The sequence below is a fragment of the Desmodus rotundus genome, chromosome 11 (assembly GCF_022682495.2).
Source record: "Desmodus rotundus isolate HL8 chromosome 11, HLdesRot8A.1, whole genome shotgun sequence".
Lineage (NCBI taxonomy): Eukaryota > Metazoa > Chordata > Mammalia > Chiroptera > Phyllostomidae > Desmodus > Desmodus rotundus.
Genome location: NC_071397.1, coordinates 9,170,526 through 9,187,178, shown reverse-complemented (window position 1 = coordinate 9,187,178; position 16,653 = coordinate 9,170,526). Strand labels below are relative to the sequence as shown.

At 51.1% G+C, this 16,653-nt stretch overlaps 1 protein-coding gene and 1 non-coding gene across 19 annotated transcripts in view; both read left to right on the top strand.

Moving 5' to 3' along the window:
- Positions 1–16,653, top strand: part of TRERF1 (transcriptional regulating factor 1) — a 198,929-nt gene that overhangs the window by 171,087 nt on the left and 11,189 nt on the right. For all 18 annotated transcript variants that reach the window (XM_045193155.2, XM_045193166.3, XM_045193165.3 and 15 more), the window contains 7 exons: positions 506–896; positions 1,608–1,674; positions 2,927–3,066; positions 3,184–3,287; positions 4,718–4,793; positions 12,090–12,178; positions 13,976–14,089. In XM_045193155.2, the coding sequence (XP_045049090.2) occupies positions 506–896; positions 1,608–1,674; positions 2,927–3,066; positions 3,184–3,287; positions 4,718–4,793; positions 12,090–12,178; positions 13,976–14,089 (981 nt within the window). The remainder of the gene's footprint in view (positions 1–505; positions 897–1,607; positions 1,675–2,926; positions 3,067–3,183; positions 3,288–4,717; positions 4,794–12,089; positions 12,179–13,975; positions 14,090–16,653) is intronic.
- On the top strand, positions 15,451–15,585 carry LOC112302514 (small nucleolar RNA SNORA42/SNORA80 family). Its single transcript, XR_002974570.2, has one exon. It is a non-coding gene; the product is annotated as a small nucleolar RNA SNORA42/SNORA80 family (small nucleolar RNA).

Below are 16,653 nucleotides of genomic sequence, written 5' to 3'. Positions count from 1 at the left end.
AAAGTTACCTCGAAGGAGAGCCCAGGGCGGGTCACTGGCCTTGGGAGCCTTGGCTATTTCTGACCCCCGCTTCCTGCCCCACAGCCTCTGCCCAGCTTCTCTAAATAGACCAGTCTGTCCCCTTCTCAGAGCCTGTGCTAACTGTCCCCAGTGTCTGCCCTCAGGGAGCAACGGGGAATTAAAGGGCCCGCTCAGCCGGATTCCGCACATTAGATAGGAATGCGGTGATAAACAATAAAGAATGTGAATTTATTCTTTCTTGCCCACTCATCCCTCTCTCTCTCTCCAAACATTAGGGATTTCCTTCAAAACCAAAGTTTCCTCCTTGTCAAGCCACCAGAACTTGCCTTGTCTGAAAATGGACGTGGCCGTTTTTTTAAGAGAGGATCCTGGGGTCAGATACGGGCAAGGGGATCCCCGCCTGAGTAGAAACGTTCCTCTTCCCTCGACCTGTGGAATCGGTCTGTGGGGAAAGCATTTGAACCGGATCATCCTCCCGTTTCAGGAAATTGCCCGGAAGCATCAGCCTGGCGTGGCCAAAGCTGAGGAGCCGCTCAAGCCCGCACCGGAGAAGGAGAAGAAGAAGTTCCGGCACCGGCCCGAGCCGCTCTTCATCCCGCCCCCGCCCTCCTACAACCCCAACCCCGCCGCCGCGTACTCGGGCGCCACGCTGTACCAGAGCCAGCTGCGCTCCCCGCGAGTCCTGGGGGACCACTTGCTCCTCGACCCCGCCCACGAGCTGCCCGCCTACACGCCCCCGCCCATGCTGAGCCCGGTGCGCCAGGGTTCCGGGCTCTTCAGCAATGTCCTCCTCGCGGGGCAAGGCCCCGGCGCGCACCCCCAGCTGCCCCTCACGCCCCTGACGCCCACGCCGCGCGTGCTGCTCTGTCGCTCCAGTGAGTCACCCCCTGCACCTCCTCGGGGACCCCGGGGATTTCACCCCGTCTATGCTGGGCGGTGTCCTGGGAAGGCGCCCTTTTGTGCCGCAGACTTGGCGTGTCTGCCACTGGAATGTTCACTCTCTGTATCAGGCACTGTGCTAAGTGCTAGAAATACTTAGAAAGGCATGGAAGACTCGTCCTCAGGGGAGCACGGCCTAGCTGGGGTGGTAGACACTAAGAGCGCTTGGTAGTTACCGCCGCCTCGGGGTGGGGAAACAGTTGAGGCGAGCGTACACTAAATGAGACTGTGCTCGGGTTAATCGTGTGAGAGACCCCAAATAAAAACGTGCTAAGTAGATGTCCAAGATAGGACCGGGTGTGACATGCAAGACCAGGCCTCCGCATTTAGCAGGCCGTGTAAAGATCAAGGATGGAGAGGCCTGTGGCCAGGCTCGCTCTCTGGCGCAAGAACAGTTTCATAGAGACACCGCGGCTCCGCAGACCAGAGCGGGGCAGCTGCCTTCCCGTACCCTGTGGGAGAGTGAGGAACCCCCCCGCGAGTTGGCACCGCGCTCCAGCCAGCTCTTCGGAGACTGCTGGGAGTGGCTCCGGCCCGGGTTGGGTAGGAGAGGGCCCTGTTAGGACCGTGTGGGCAACTGTTACTTGCTTTGGTTTCTTCAGTACCCTTTCCCTGTTGACAAGCGACCTCTGGTTTTTGTGCTTCAGATAGCATCGATGGCAGCAATGTGACTGTCACCCCCGGGCCTGGAGAGCAGACCATTGATGTTGAACCGTAAGGAAAAGCGTATTACTATTTAGAACAGAGGCCTCAACTGAGGAAAGGGATGCGGAGCTTGGAAAAGTGGAGTTAGTACTCCTGGGGCCCCTGAGAGGACAGTTGTGCAATTGTAGGGTCACGGCGTTTCTGGAGTGCTGCTGTTTCGCTGTAATTGCCAACGTTTTGAGGCCTTTGCCAAAGACTCGGTGCATAGTACAGCGTGAAGCCCTGGACTCAGAGAGCCTGCCTCCCCAGCGCCCACTCCATGGGCCAGTTGGGTTGTGGTCACATGCTTCCACATCCCCAGGGACATGGAGGCATCTCTCTCATGGTGCCCAGCTGTCCACAAAGCTGCTTCCAAATGTTCTTGCCTCCTGCATCCCCTCCCTAAGATTCTTGGCTATTCCTCCAAATGGGCTTGTTGGGTGGTGGTGTAGTATATAGTGAGTGGGTGGTGGAGGTATAATGGAAGAGAAAAGTGGTTATTTTGATGGATAAGCGCAGAAAGAGGCCTCGTGGTGGAGCGGTGAGTAGATCAAGTTGGGAATCAGAAAACCTGAGTTCTAGCACCATTGTGCTGCTTGATCTTAATCGCATTAACCTTTTTAGACTCTAGCGAATTTATTTATTTATTTTTTCCTAATCCTCATCCAAGGACACTTTTTTCATTGCTTTTAGAGAGAGAGAAAGAGAGAGGACCAGAAACATTGATGTGCGAGAGAAACATCAATTGGTTGCCGCCTTGTACGCTCCCCAACCGGAAATTGAACCCATGACCTTTTGGTCTATGGGACAACATTCTAACCCACAGAACCTACGGGCCAGGGCTAGTGAATTCATCTATTAAATGGAAATAATTGTCACTGCTTTGATTACATCACAGATCCTTGATAGGTTCAGATGAGATGATTTGTATGAAAGTGGTCTAAAGAGATAAGAAATGAAATAAGCACTTTGTATTTGTCCCATTTTTCCTGGTTAGCTCTGGGCAGCTGTAGCCTTGGAAGTAGCACCCTCCATCTCTCAGCTGTAGAGAGCGCTGAAGCCCCAGGCTGACTTCTCCCTTGCTCCCCACAGCATCTCTCCCCAATCGTAAAGCTGTTCCTTATCCCAGTGAGAGGCCGTGCCTGGAATCTTAGGATCAGTGTGAGGAAATGCCCCTGCATTCTTCTTGCAGAAGGAACTGGTTTCCTTCTTTTTCAAGTTCTTGACAGTTGCCCTTGGCCTGAATTGGAGGCCACACTGTTGTTTTTTCTTGTCATTAAAGGCGCATCAACATTGGTATGAGATTCCAAGCAGAGATCCCAGAACTCCAGGACGTCTCTGCCGTGGCCCAGGACACACACAAGGCCACCCTAGTCTGGAAGCCCTGGCCAGAGTTGGAAAACCATGACCTACAACAAAGAGGTATTAGCACGTGGGCAGGGAAGGCTTGAGTCTCCCACAGGGACCTCTGGCTTTCGCATCTGGGTGTTTTTCCGTGATGCTGAGCTCTCTGATGCAGTGGCTTCTTGTTCCCCTCAGTGGAGCATCTCCTGAATTTGTGCTGTTCAAGTGCATTGCCAGGTGGAGGGACCAATTCTGAATTTGCTTTGCACTGTCTCTTCGAGGCCAAAGGTGATGTGATGGTAAGGAATCCTAAAAAATAGTCTTCACCGTTCATGTTTTTCATGGCAGAATTCTGAAAAGTATTTTCCCAAGATTCTGTGTTGTCCCATGTACCATGCGACTAATTCATAAGATGATGACCAGTCCACAAATCTCAGTAAGTCAGGATTTAAACACCTGCAGGAAAACCTCCAGTGGGACTTCTGTTAACGCATCTGAGTAATAATTACGGGCACCTCTGTCTCAGGAATCCAGAATTTTTTTCAACGCTCTTGTATTTCGCATCATAAAGCCTCTCCAGTGAAGGAGGCAGGTCTTACCGAGACAAGTCTCGGCCTAAAATAGCCTGTCACACTCTGCTGATTACTCTTCCCCATTTTGGAGATCAGCCAGAGTTGGTGTTCAAAGAACCATCTTCTCCCTTAACCAAAACGAAGTGTCTGCTTCATTCTTCCACCTTCGACGAAGTTCTTTGGTCAAACATTGGTGCCATCTCCCCAGAATCAGAGCTGACCATTTGCCTGCTCAGTCTGGGTCCTGGCAAGGTCACTCAAGCACCAACCTCAGTTTCCCCTTTAGTAAATATATGATTCTTGTACCAGATCTAGCTTCCTGCTTTTAGATTTCATGGAAACGTGAAAGTAAGCAAATGTTCCAATTTTACCTTCTCATGAGGTTATTGATGTCCTTTTCTAGAATGTTGGAGAACTCTCCTTAACTCTCAGATTAGTGTTGAAGAGCAGCACTTCTCAAACTTTTAAATGTGCACAAATCACTCAGGGAATCTTGATAAAATGCAATAAGGGTCTTATTCACGGTTGTGGGGGTGGGGCCCAAGATTCTGCCTTGCCAACCCACTCCCAGGGATGCCTGTGTGCTGGCCTGTGGATCACACTTGGAGTAGCAAGATTCTCTGCCCATAAACCACCCACTGCTCAACTCTACCCGCAGCATTTTCTTTAAAAGGCCAACAGGGCCGAAGAAGGCAGATTTGAAAGAGTGTATTTAGCCAGGCTCTCTGTGAGGACAGTTCTAGTACAGTTATCACTAATACAGCTGTTGGTATTCAGTTGTAATGAAACAGGTGATTTTCCTGCAAAAGCAGTTACAAGTCACCCACTCACTTCCTCAGAATCCTTCCCCAGAGACTCAGCCTCCATTCAGAGGCGGCCCCACCATCTCTCTGAGGCTAGGGCCCTCACGGAGGAGGGGGTAGGGTCTTGGGCATGACCAGCTGGCTGCAAGCATGGGCTGAGGGAGGGTTAGAGCCCTGCTGGATGCTGACCGGAAAAGAACCCCTGATTAGGGGAGTCTCCCTCTGGTTTTCATTCTAGTGCCCCGAACCCCACGTTCTGCAGTGCCAACCCCTCTGCCCCATTAGGTAGATGGTCTCCCCTGGACACACAGACCCGTTACTGACTCTTGCCTTTTCTCTCCCATGGGTCTACAGGCTGCTCTGGAAATGCTGCTGTTGCGGAAGCCAGTCAGGTTAAAATGTCATCCTTTAGCAAATTACCACTATGCCGGTAGGTCCCAGCAGCCCCGTGCCCCGTTGCTTCCTGAGAGCGGGCTGTTTGCATGTTTGGTTGTATTGCATTTTAATAATAGCGCTGATTCGGTCCTAATCATCGCTTTTGATCTCCAGGCTTCCTGGGCGGGCGTAGCTGATGGGGCTGCTCTGTCTGTTGGCTGGGCACTGTTGGGCTTTTGTCTTTATGGGCCACCCCTCGTGGGAGTGCCAGGAGCTGGGCAGTAGTGGACAGCACCTGCCCATGTGGCAGAGAGAGCTGTGCATCTGGGGAAAGCCACAGAGGGTACAGCACAGAGGTGACAATGCTCAGCTGCCCCTCAGCCTCAGAACCAGTAGTGTGGATTCAGATCTTACTTGTGCCCTTGGCCTTCGGCAGCCTGCATTTTCTCTCCTGTAGAATGGGGCTTGCACCTCATCCTTTGCAGTGTTTTTGTGAAGATTCAAGATAGTACACGTAGGCCAATGCCCGGCACGTCCTAGAGGCTGTTATTATTCACTTACCTAACATTTACTGAGCACTTTCTGTGTACAAGGACTGTGTGTACAAGCACTAAGATGAAACAGTGACCGCGATACATAGACAGAGTCCTGCCTCCCGCAGCGTGGAGTCTGAGGCAGAGGCGGTTACTGAACAGCGGACCACGCTGAGAACAGGAAGACTGGTAGATACGCGTATACATGGACACAGACACGAGTGTGTCTCCTGGGGGTGCAGATTAGTGACGGCTTCACCAGTGAGAGGGAGGGAGAGAACGCCTTTGAGAGTTGGATGGACTGAGAATTGTGAGAGAGAAGGAAACAGGGCGGAGAGCCTAAGAGACGACGCATGAAATCGAAGTAGGCATTTTTATTTCCATTAACTTGTAAACTTGTCCATTCTGAGAGTCTTGGTGAATCTGCCTGGTTCTCTCTTTCAGAGGGGGCTGGCTGTTCCAATGCCCCTTGATTATTAATCATTGGTATGTTTCCTTGGTGCCGTGAGCGGTCACTGCCTAGGTAGGTGCTAAGTACATGAATGGGTTTGGGGACCTGTTAATACCTTTCCAGTCTGTGGGCATCCTGGCCCCACCACCGTTTGCCTGGCTTACCGTGCTCCTCTCATGTGCCGGCCTTCCAGATGTCATCTCGGTGCAGAGGAAGCCACTCATCTGAGCCCAGCAAGCCCAGGAAGTGCCTGTGGGTCGCTCTCAGCACACAGGCCACCATGGAGCTGGGCAAAGACAAAATAGACACAAAGGGGAAGAAATCCATCATTTAACCAGTGGCCTAATGGAGCAGTTTCTTAATCTTGTCTCCATCATTTCCTGCTGGGTGTCTGCACCAAGTGTGGATAGAAAGATGTGGGAGTTCTCCCTAATCTGCCATGGAAACCATTCAATCCTCTCCTAATTCCGAGTGTCATCTGCCGCCCATTAAACCCTGACAGGCTGTCCCGCCTCCTGGAGCCTGCCTCCAGCTACTTTGCCTAGTGGGTAAGACAGTTGGTTGACGAGAAGGAGCTACTCAGCCATCTGGGCCCTCGGGTAACTGGGGTGGCCACGCCTCTCGGCTGGTCAGCTCCAGCTGTGAGCAACCTCATCTGAGACCATAATCCCCTCCAGTGCTTCCCAGTGAGCCAAGCAAATAATGTTATTTTTTATGTGACATGACTTCAAAAGGTTAGAAATCTGGGGACTAGAACCCATCCCTTACCTCAAATAAAACAAAAACACTAAAATAATACCAAGAACTTAGAAATCAGAGGGCCCTAAACTCTGCTAAAATTAGTTGATCTGTTGGGGTTGGGTGCCTAACCCTTTGCCCCCTTCCCCCACAGGCAGGCCAGGAAGGACTCTATTGCTTCCTGGAATCATTTCTACCCTTGAAGGCAAAAGAGGTGGAGCTGAGGTGCGAAGGGTTGATACCTTGCTAGGTGTGTGTCCCCAACAAAAAAGTTCTCACCTGCATCTGCCAGTCATTTGCCTTCTCCAGGGAGCCATCACAGACTGGGCCCCAGAGGATCTTCTAGAACTATGAGCAAAAAACACAGTGGTCACTGGTCTCTTAAAGCCTAACCTGACTCCATTCCCTTAACGTTTCCCTTCTAAGCCACACGGGAGGCCACAGCATTCACCCCCATCACCTGCCCCAGCCACCAGCCACTGCCTCCTTCTCATGCTCCCTCTTTGGTTCCTGGGTGTTGATTAACCCTGTCCTGGTGGCCCCGTCCTGCCTTGGCCTCTGCGCCAAACCCCGTTGGGTTGCTCTCCAGGACTGCTTGTCAGCTCAGCTCCTCACCAAGACACTATCTTCTGGAAATCCTTTGGCTTCTGTCTCTGTGGTCAGTGTCACCCTGCCCTGACTCTCAGCCCTAGAACTGTACTCCCAGTTGTCTTGAGAGATAGGTCCAATCTCCCAGGCTTCTGTGCACTGGAGGGAAGGTAGAAAGACAGCTTAGGAAGGGAGGCTGCAACTTTGGGGAATACAAACTGAGACACAAGCCTGTGAAAATTGCGTCTCCTACTTTACCATGACCTTCCCTTTCCCACCTCATCCCAAGAAACTCAGTAAGAAAAGGACACAGTGACTGATGCAGGGTCCCAGGAGAGACACCAGTATGGGTGGGCAGCTCACCCAGATCTGGGGGTGGGGGGGCCTGCCAAGGACAGAGGAGCCCCGTTGAGATCCTCAGAGGAGAGTTCCATCACAGTGTCTCCCTGTGCTCTCGCATCTGCACGAGGTGCCCAGTCCAGCCCTCTTAGCGTCCTCCACCCAGGTGTGGGCAGCAGTTGTTGGCAGTGGCTCCCCAGTGGCAGATGGATGGGGCGGGCATGAGCATGGGGATTCCGGGAGAGACGACGGCCGGCTGCGACTGTCGGGCCTGCAGCATCCGTAGTTTTCTGTTGAACTGGTCATTCCTGCAGATGGGTGCGGAGTGGAGGGGTGTCAGATCCAGCCCTGGGCTCCTTGGCTAAAGAAGCGGCGTTGGCTCCCACCACTGCCCACGTGAGCACTGAGTCCTGAAGCCCCACCTGACTCGGAGAGGAGGGAGACCTGGAGGAAACAAACATGCCTTCGGTGGGGGAAGCCTGCTCTCTCTTGGAAGCTGCCCTAGTCTAATGAGGAGCCAGAATGACACAATTCAAGAGAATACTTTTGAAGAAACAGCTGTGATGTCATTTTCCAGGCATTTGTAGCCCACGTCCAACTGGAGAGCGGTCCCCTGAAGAGCAGGAAGTGGTGATGCTTACTCTCCTGCCTTGCCTTACTTGGCACTTGAAAAGAACTGGGTTAGTGGACAAGCTCAAGTTCTGAATTCAGATCGAGGCCTCACTTCCTTGGGCCTCTGGAGGGGACTTTGGTAGCAGCCTGCATCGCCCTGCACCCCTAAAATTTATTCAGCTTTCACCCACTACAGAAAACCTTTCATAGAAAGGAAGATCTGGAATAGTACAGTCCTTTTTCTATAATGAACATGTCTTTCTTGCAATATTGTAATAACAACAGCATCAATAAAAGTTTTTGACCTTGAAAAGAAGATAGAAAGGCCCTCTTGAAAAGATGCTGCACCCAGATTTCTCTCCCCTCCATGTCCCTTCACTTGCCTGGATCCGCTTTAGATTGCCCCAAATTTAGCCACAGTCCAGAGCCTGTTTCCCGGCAACGGATGCTGAGAACATTTTTTCCTCTGGATACTGTTCCAGCACCAGTTTCCTCCAGTTAATTAGGCTCTTTGTAATTAGCCTTAATCGTCTTGTTAGGGGCCCCTGCTGGTAAGAGCCCAATAGCCAGGAATCCCCAGGTAGAACAAATGAGATCCGGGGGCCTGTCAGCTCGCTCACCCCATGCGCCTGCTGAGTGGACAGCAGGCATCTTTGAGAGGAAGGCCACCAGAGGGTTTGAGGCAGCCCCCTGCCTCGGTTTTGCATTTTTTCCTGGACTTTGTCCAAGATGCAAGTCTAAGAAGGACCGGCTTAGAAAACCTTGTCTGGGAACGCAGAAAGTGCTCCTGTCGGAACAGAAACTGCAGGGGTGAGAGACGCCCAGGCCTCTCCTAGACAGGGTGGCAGAAGGATTCGGGGGCAGGGAGTTCAAGACTGGAAATCACAAGCGAGCAGCCGGGAGTAAGGCTGTGATCTTATTCGTGCACAGGGCAGGGAGCACTGGCAAAGCCCCACCATCGTCGCGAGTGCCAGGAATGCATCGGTCAGGGGATGACAGTGTGTGTCCCACAGCTACAGGCCGCTTAAGATCTGAAACGGTTACTGTGCATCTACTCAGGACTGAACACTGTCAGTCACAGAGGGACTGTCACGATCCCTGTGTCACAGGAGAGGAGACTGAGACTCAGAAGTTGAGTAACTTGGTGGGGCCACAGAAGGAGTCAGTGGCAGAACCAGGTTCACAGCCCATGGTCTCCTGATTAAAGTCACCCCTTTGTGTCACAGCTCGGTGACATTACTTGGGGAGCACACATTCAGGTTTTATTTCTATGTACCAGCTCTGAACCTGGACATTCAGTGACCAGGGTGCAGTGAAGATGAAGCCCTGGCTCTGCCTTTGACTATCGATGTGTGGGCGCCCTTGTGGGACCAACACCTGCACTCATTGCTGTCATTTGCACTAAGACGACCTTCAGACAACGAGGAGAAGCAGTCTCTCGCTCCCTGCCCCAGCTGCTGCAGCCCTGGGAAGGGGAGGGTAGCAGAGAGGACAGCAAGAGAGTGCAGCCCACTTCCGATCCAGGACTAGTGGTACAGAAGGTACACTCGGAGATGGAGGAGACCAAAGACCCCATCACAGAGAAGCAGCCCTAAAAACCACCAAGGAGTTGGCAGGGGATAGGTCTCCTTTCCCCACAAGGCTTGGGGATCCTCTGTAGCAGATGGTCCAGGAGGTCACTTCACCTCTGTAGGATTGAGCTGGTGAGCCATTTGGAGATATAAAGGAACATGCTTCTCACAAGTGGACAGACCTGGGGATTTAACACGGCTGTGTAGGCAGTAACCACGCAGTGACCTGGCGTGGGGTGGAAGAACGTACCCACCAGAGAGGTGGTGCTGGCCTGAGAAGGCTGCATGGCCCTGTTTGTGTCTCACCGGGTCTTAGCTGTACTCGAACTGGGAAGCACGCTGTCTGGCTGAGGGTAGAAAAGATCCTCATTGACCTAGTTGGGGATTTTCATCAGCAAAATGTCCCCTGACTCTCCATGTGAGATGCAACCTGGAGCTGCACAGACTTGGGACTCAACTGGTGTGACGTCCCCGCCATCGTCCCCTTCCACCGTCACCTCTCTGATCTTTCTTTGCTGTTTTGATGGATACCTGAAAGGAGCCCTGACTCCTTTTGGTTGTTCAACCTGATTGTTGTTTCATCCTCTCTGTCTCTGCTCCTGGTTAAGGGAACATATGGGAGCTGGGGCCCCAAGGCCTTGACTGTTGGGCAGAATTGGAGGCATGATGATGTACCTGCTCCAGAGCCCCAACTCCCACCACCCTCCTCTGCTCATGTCCACTCCTGCAGACCTTCTCCAAACGCCTGGCCCCCCTTCTCTCTGTTGCTGTGCTTTGCACGGCCAGAGATGTCCTGCCCCTGCGGCAGACGCTTCCTTCTGCTGAAGATAATCAGAATCCTGCTTTCCTCCTAGAAGTAAAGAGATAAATGAAGTCAGGTGATTGCCCTGATTTTTTGGAGGTTTGAACCAGCCCAGCTGTGGAAAGCATATTCTGAGTCTGGGGTCAGAACTCTTGGCTTGAGGACCCATCCAACAGTGACACGGAAAAGGGGTTTATTTCGGAAATCTGAATCATGTATTCCAGAATCTCCAGCCCGGCCTGCCCAGAATGGCTTCACCTGACTCTCTAATCTTGGCTGAATCTTCCAAGGGGAGAAGCAAATCAGGTTTCCTGAACTTCAGCCCTATCAGTCAACCATAGCAAAATGTAAACCTTAGGCTTGTCCTGAGTGGGAAGGAAAAAATATTATGGTTTGGGGAATGACAGCTCTGAAAAGTGGAGGAATACCAAAACCCAGCCGTGTGCCGTCCAAAGAATGAGAGATGGGAGAATTCAGAAAACCAGAACGGGGCTGACTCTTCTGTGACTCATCAGCCACAGTGATGGCGCCCTGGAGCCCCCGGAAATAGGACTCCCCTTAGAAATAGGCCTTATTTCTTGGCCAAACGGCCCAGCACCGTTACCTACGATCATCTGCATATCCTGCTTTCTCTTTTATGGAGGAAATAGTCTTGAATGTCAAGGTTAGCCAGCAAGGCAGGTGCACCAGCCTAGCATCATGGGGCCTCCTCCCACTGGTCTGCAGGTCTGTCAGGAACCCGTCCCATATCACCTCTCGGCCTCAACTGCTCTCCCACTGCTGCAGCCCTGCAGTTGAACCACCCTGGGTTCCTGGAACACCCGCACTTCCTCAACTGTGACGTGGGTAACCATGACACCAATCTGACCGGGTGGTTGGGGGAACCAAATGACTACTGTCCATGAAGTACTTAGAACCTGACACATAGTAACAAATGTTAGCTTTTATCCCCAGAACAGCTTCTTACATGCAGTAAACACTTAATATTTGTTGGATAGATAGATGGAAGGAAGGAAGTAAGTCACTTCTTGCTTCTTCGCACACACCCTTCCTCTCCCTGGAGTTCCTCTCCATCTCTTTGCCTGACTTGCTTCTGTGTCCTTAACTCAACTCAGGTGTCTACTTTACCTGGAAGGCTTCTGGCTGCCCAGCCCGGCCTGAGGGTGGTGTTCTTCCTTCGTGCCCCAAGGGCACCTGACCTCTGTCTTTGTCCTTGCCGTCATCGCCGTGCATGCTGTGGTATGCTGGTCTGTCTCCCGCCAGACTGGGAAGCGCATCTGGAGGCACTTGCTACACTGGCGCTTGCCTTCAAGAACATCGTGACCACATGAAAACTGTACCTACAGTTGGTGAGGCGCTCCAGTGCTAAGCTAGACACTTCGTGCATTATCTTTAACCTTTACAAAAATCCTAAAAGGAGGGGCGGTTAGAATTATTCCCATTTGCTCGGAACAAAACTGAGTTTTAGGTTCAATAATGTGCCATGGTCAAGGGCATAGCTGAAATGAACCCAGGTGTCAGGGCTATCCATTACACTGCACTGGCTTTTTGTTCAAAAAGGAGTCCGATGGGTATTATGTTATTTGTTGTTGAACAGTTATATTTTGTGACTTAAACTAAGGGAACCAGCCGCTAAGGTGGGGAGACCTGCGAAGCTGGAAGCAGCCAAGTGGAGAGAACTGTGAGCTGTTGTCACAGGGTTTGTGTTTTGTTGTAGGCTCGGACAAGTGGACCTCCCTGGAAAGAAAACTGTTTAATAAAGCACTAGCCACTTACAACAAAGACTTTATTTTTGTACAGAAGATGGTAAGCATGCTTTGGCCCGTTGGATTTGGGAAGTTCTATACCTAAAGATATGTAGAAGTATTTGGTGACTGGCTCACTGCTCTGACAAAAAGGGTGTCTTCCACCCCTGGCTGGTGACAGGTGCCATCTGTTATGGGGAGGCATGGCCCCAATGTCAGGGATATGGGGGGAAGGAGGACAGATTATTTGGACATGACAGTGGTGGGGGTTATTTTTATCTTAATAAAAATGTGTGATTTATACATTCTCTTAGAATAAAATAGAACTCGGGCTTCTAGTTCACAATTTGCATAATTTACTTCACATATATTTGACAGGTCTATCGTGTCTCCAACAGAATATTTTTCTGGGAAATCGGAGAAGTGAGGACAGGTGGCCTCCCCCCAGCCAGTAGCAGGGTTTCTGGTGTTGGGTCCCTAATTATAATGACAGTAATGGTAAAAATCATACTTCACGTGTACAGCATTTCACAGCAAAATAGAACTGTCACGTAGATGAAAAAGCACTTTAGCAGCAGACAATAAACGCAATAGGCTGTAACTGGCTAAGAGGTGGTTTAGGCTAAAAGTTAAAATGGTTCAAAGTGTGTTTCAGCAGACCGATGAATGGTGGAGCCACATTGTATCACTAAGGTCATTAAGGTGTTCAGGTCCATGGAAAACAGGGTCACAGGTGACAACCAGCTCCCACTGGCTCCGAGCTAGGCCAGTGGTACCAATGGTGTCCCGGGTATAGGTCCTTAATCGAGGGCCTTGATGGACAAGAATCAGATTAGGTGGGCCTTTCCCCAGCTTACCTCTGTCTCCAGACCTGTATTCACCCTCACCTTTCCCTGCCTAGCCGCTCCCACGCTCTGATCTTTCTTGAGTCGCCGTCCCCAGGACTGACCTGTCCTAGGCCGCCCACCTCGTTGACTGACGATGGCTTCATGTGTCATGCATGTCAGGCGACACAGGTGTTTAAGCAGGGGCTCTCTGGGATACTGCTCACTTCCTGGGCCGTTCTGGTGTAGAAATTCAAGGTATCGGGTGGATGTGAAGGGGGCAGCTTTGAGGAGACGAGGTCCTCCTCACTTTACCATGCAGGTGGCCATGTCCCCACCCCTAAGGGCACTGGCCACTGTTCACCTGCCTCCAGAAAACCTACACCAGTGAACCACACTTGGAGCTTAGAGATATATGGACAAAACAAAGGAATTTTTTCTCTTTAAAACACATTTACCTTTTCTTGTGGGGAAAACAGAGCAAGGCTAATTTCCTGCAAAAACAGCTCATCATTACAACTTTGCCTTACGCTCCTGTTTTCATGACTAAGGAACATTTTTCGTAAATAGATTTTGAAGGGCAATAAGTCGGTCAACAAATCAGACAACCAAACACATTCCAACGTGTTTAATGAAAGAGCGTGCTGCTTTACGGGTTAATAGAATGAATGAATTTGCTATGGACTGACACGAAAAAATCTCCAGGCCAGGCTGTATTGTGAAAAAAATCAAGTTGCAAAATATACACACGCTACCTTTTGTGAGGAAAATGTCAGGGACAGATTGTGTTTGTTGGTATACATGTAGAGAAATTCTGGAGCGAAGAAATTAATAAGAGGGCCTAGCTGTGTTACAGGGGTGAGGAGTGAGCTGGATGGATGGAGAGGAGGTGTGGAAAGGAGACTTTTCTCTATATACATTTTGTATTGAACTGCATAAGCCTACCACCTATTAGAAATTTAAATTTAAAAAAAGCTTGCTGCTGTGCACCCTGCCCACTGCTCGAGCTGACCTCACGAATGCTCTCACCGCAGGTGAAGTCTAAGACAGTGGCTCAGTGCGTGGAGTACTACTACACGTGGAAGAAGATCATGCGGTTGGGTCGGAAGCACCGGACACGCCTCACGGAGCTCATCGACGACAGTGTGGTGAGTGAGCCGCTGAGTCGCTTATGCTAGCCCCACTCCCGCCCCACACCCACGATACTAGGTGGCCGGTGTTTGGTTTGGCTTTGCCGCCGAGGTGGCCACAGTGTGTGGCTGAAGCTCCCTGGAGAGATTCAGGCTTTGATGTCTTGGTGTAGAGGCAGAGAGAAGGCAGCTTGGGGTTGACCTGTGGCTCAGGGTTCAGTGAAGGAGGTGGGAGCTGGCCTGTGTCCCAAAGCAGGTAGGAGCCAGGGAGTTCAGCCAGGGTGGTCCCAAGCCATGGGTGGTTGGTTTCTAATAAGAAGGGGCCCTGATCCTTCCACATCACAGATGCCACTGACCAGGGAACATAACGTGCTTGCAAATGATGGAGGAGGCCGCAGCTGTACCACGGCTTCCACAGAGCATGCGCTGGGAGGAGCTTTGACCTCTGCACAGTGCCGGGACCACTCAGTCGCGGCGCTGGTTGGCAGGGCGTAACCATTCTAACCCTCACGTCATCCCTGATCTTGACTTCCTTCGTTGGCAGGCTGTCAAAATTGTCTGCATATTAAGATTAAGTACATGCTAAAGAGATAAGATCAAAATCGTCTGAGAACCCTGTACGTGTGGCTTTAGTTATTGCTACCACATTCATCCTAGTGGTGGGCTCTCTTCTCTGTGCCCACGGCTGAGGGAAGTCTCCGTCTCACCTGCCGTGACAAATGTTACCTACTGTGTGTGCATGTCGGAGTTACATGTCTTATAAGCAGTTCTTGCACCCCAGCCTCTGCCATCATCGGGGAACGAGTTTAGAGTTCATGACTGGTGTGAAGGTCTGTAATCATGCGTTCATTCCCAGTAGTGCCCCAGCATGAGTGTTAGCACGTAGGTGGGCTGTTTCCTTAAAAAGGCACTTTCGCTGTGCCAGGCACTTTACAAAGGTTGCCTCATTTAGTCCTCACACCAATTCTACGCGGTAGGAAACGGAGGCACAGAGTTACTTAGCTGTGCTCGGTGGCTGTTCAGTGTGTTGTCTGAGCCTGATTCCCTCATGTAGTATTTAGGTCAAGTGCAAATTCTCTTCGAGAAATGTGAACACACTTGGGCGCATTAATATGTCAAAGCCCAAGTTCCTAACTATGTATCGAGCCTAGCTAGAAAACATGCACACGTGTTAATTTATATTTGGACCTAAATATGAGGCAAAATAGACCTGTGTGGAATAGAATGGAGTTCCCATTCTTTTGATCCAAGTAGACAATATTCTGTGTTGAGGGTTTCCCGTGACCAGGGTTTTTGTCTGGCTGGTCCAAGTAGTAATGTCTTGTATCAGAATAGCCTTTTGCACATCTGTTGCCTAATGTTTTAAAAAGCAGTGCGATGCATGGGTTTGGATTTACGGCAGGCCCCTCCCCCTGGGTCTGTCATAGTGCCTCATGCCAGACCAAACTGTGGCCTCGAACCATTGCCTGGCCTCTGCCCCGTAGGCTGCAGGCACTGAAGCAGATTGCACTGTGGGAAAAATAAAGAAGTAAATAAAAAAGCAGTGTGGCCTCATCTGCTTCGACGAACTAAAGCCACGTGAGCTCCCGCAGTGTAAACAGCAATACGTTCGTGGCGCAGTGGGTGAGTCAGGGGTGTTAACAGGCCTCTGCCCCTGCTTCCCCCAGGTGAGAATATGTGCTGGGAAGGAGTGGCATACACAGTGGAAAGTTTCCTGGGAACTCCGAGAGTGCTTAAAAGCAATATGAAATGAGAAGCAGGGTTCTTAGCTGTAGCCTTAGGCTCTCCTTCTCATCTGGCTCCACCATTCCACAGCCAGAAGTTTGGGGCCCCAAGAGGGGAGAGGCTTGCCCCAGATCACACGACACGTTGCTTTCCAAATGGGTCCGGCGGACAGTAAACAAGAAAGCACAACGGACCCTGGCCTTGGAGCCCTGGGGCCTGACTCCTGGGCCGCAAAATGAAGCAAATGACTTAGGTGATTGGGAAAGTCCCTTGCAATTCTGGAACGTTCGGGGCTCTGTGAGAGCCATGTTTTGGAAGAGGGCAAAATCAGAGGATAGGGTTTCCTAAGGCAAATTAGTGTCTCTTTGGCTTTGCTGTTATCAGGTGCCTAGGATAGTGTCTGCATCATAAGGCACTTAACACATATTTACAGAATGAAAGAATAAACGTTGTTCTGAGGTGCATAGTAACAAGCCCTCTGTAAACTCAGTGAAGGGAGACAGGAACAGGCGGATTCTGAGCAGAGGAGTACTGCTAAGGAGGATGTTACTACACGAGGCAGAGGCACCGTCTTGGGCCAGCAGGGCTTTGAAGGCGGGTAGAAAAGGCAAGCCACGCAGAACTTTAGGAGGAAGAGTGGTTAAGACAGTGCCAGAGGGGCCACACCCTCTCAGGTTAATCACCAGGAGCCGTATTAGGCTGCCTCAGGGGCATCCGCACCCTCGTGACCTCTGAGCTTAGGGAGAACAAAAAGCTAGGTGCAGGGATGACTCAGGCCCACAAAAACAGGAAAACCCGGATCTCAAGGCCCAGCTGTCTGAAGATGGTTTGCAGGTGACAGATTGTCACTGTGCAAG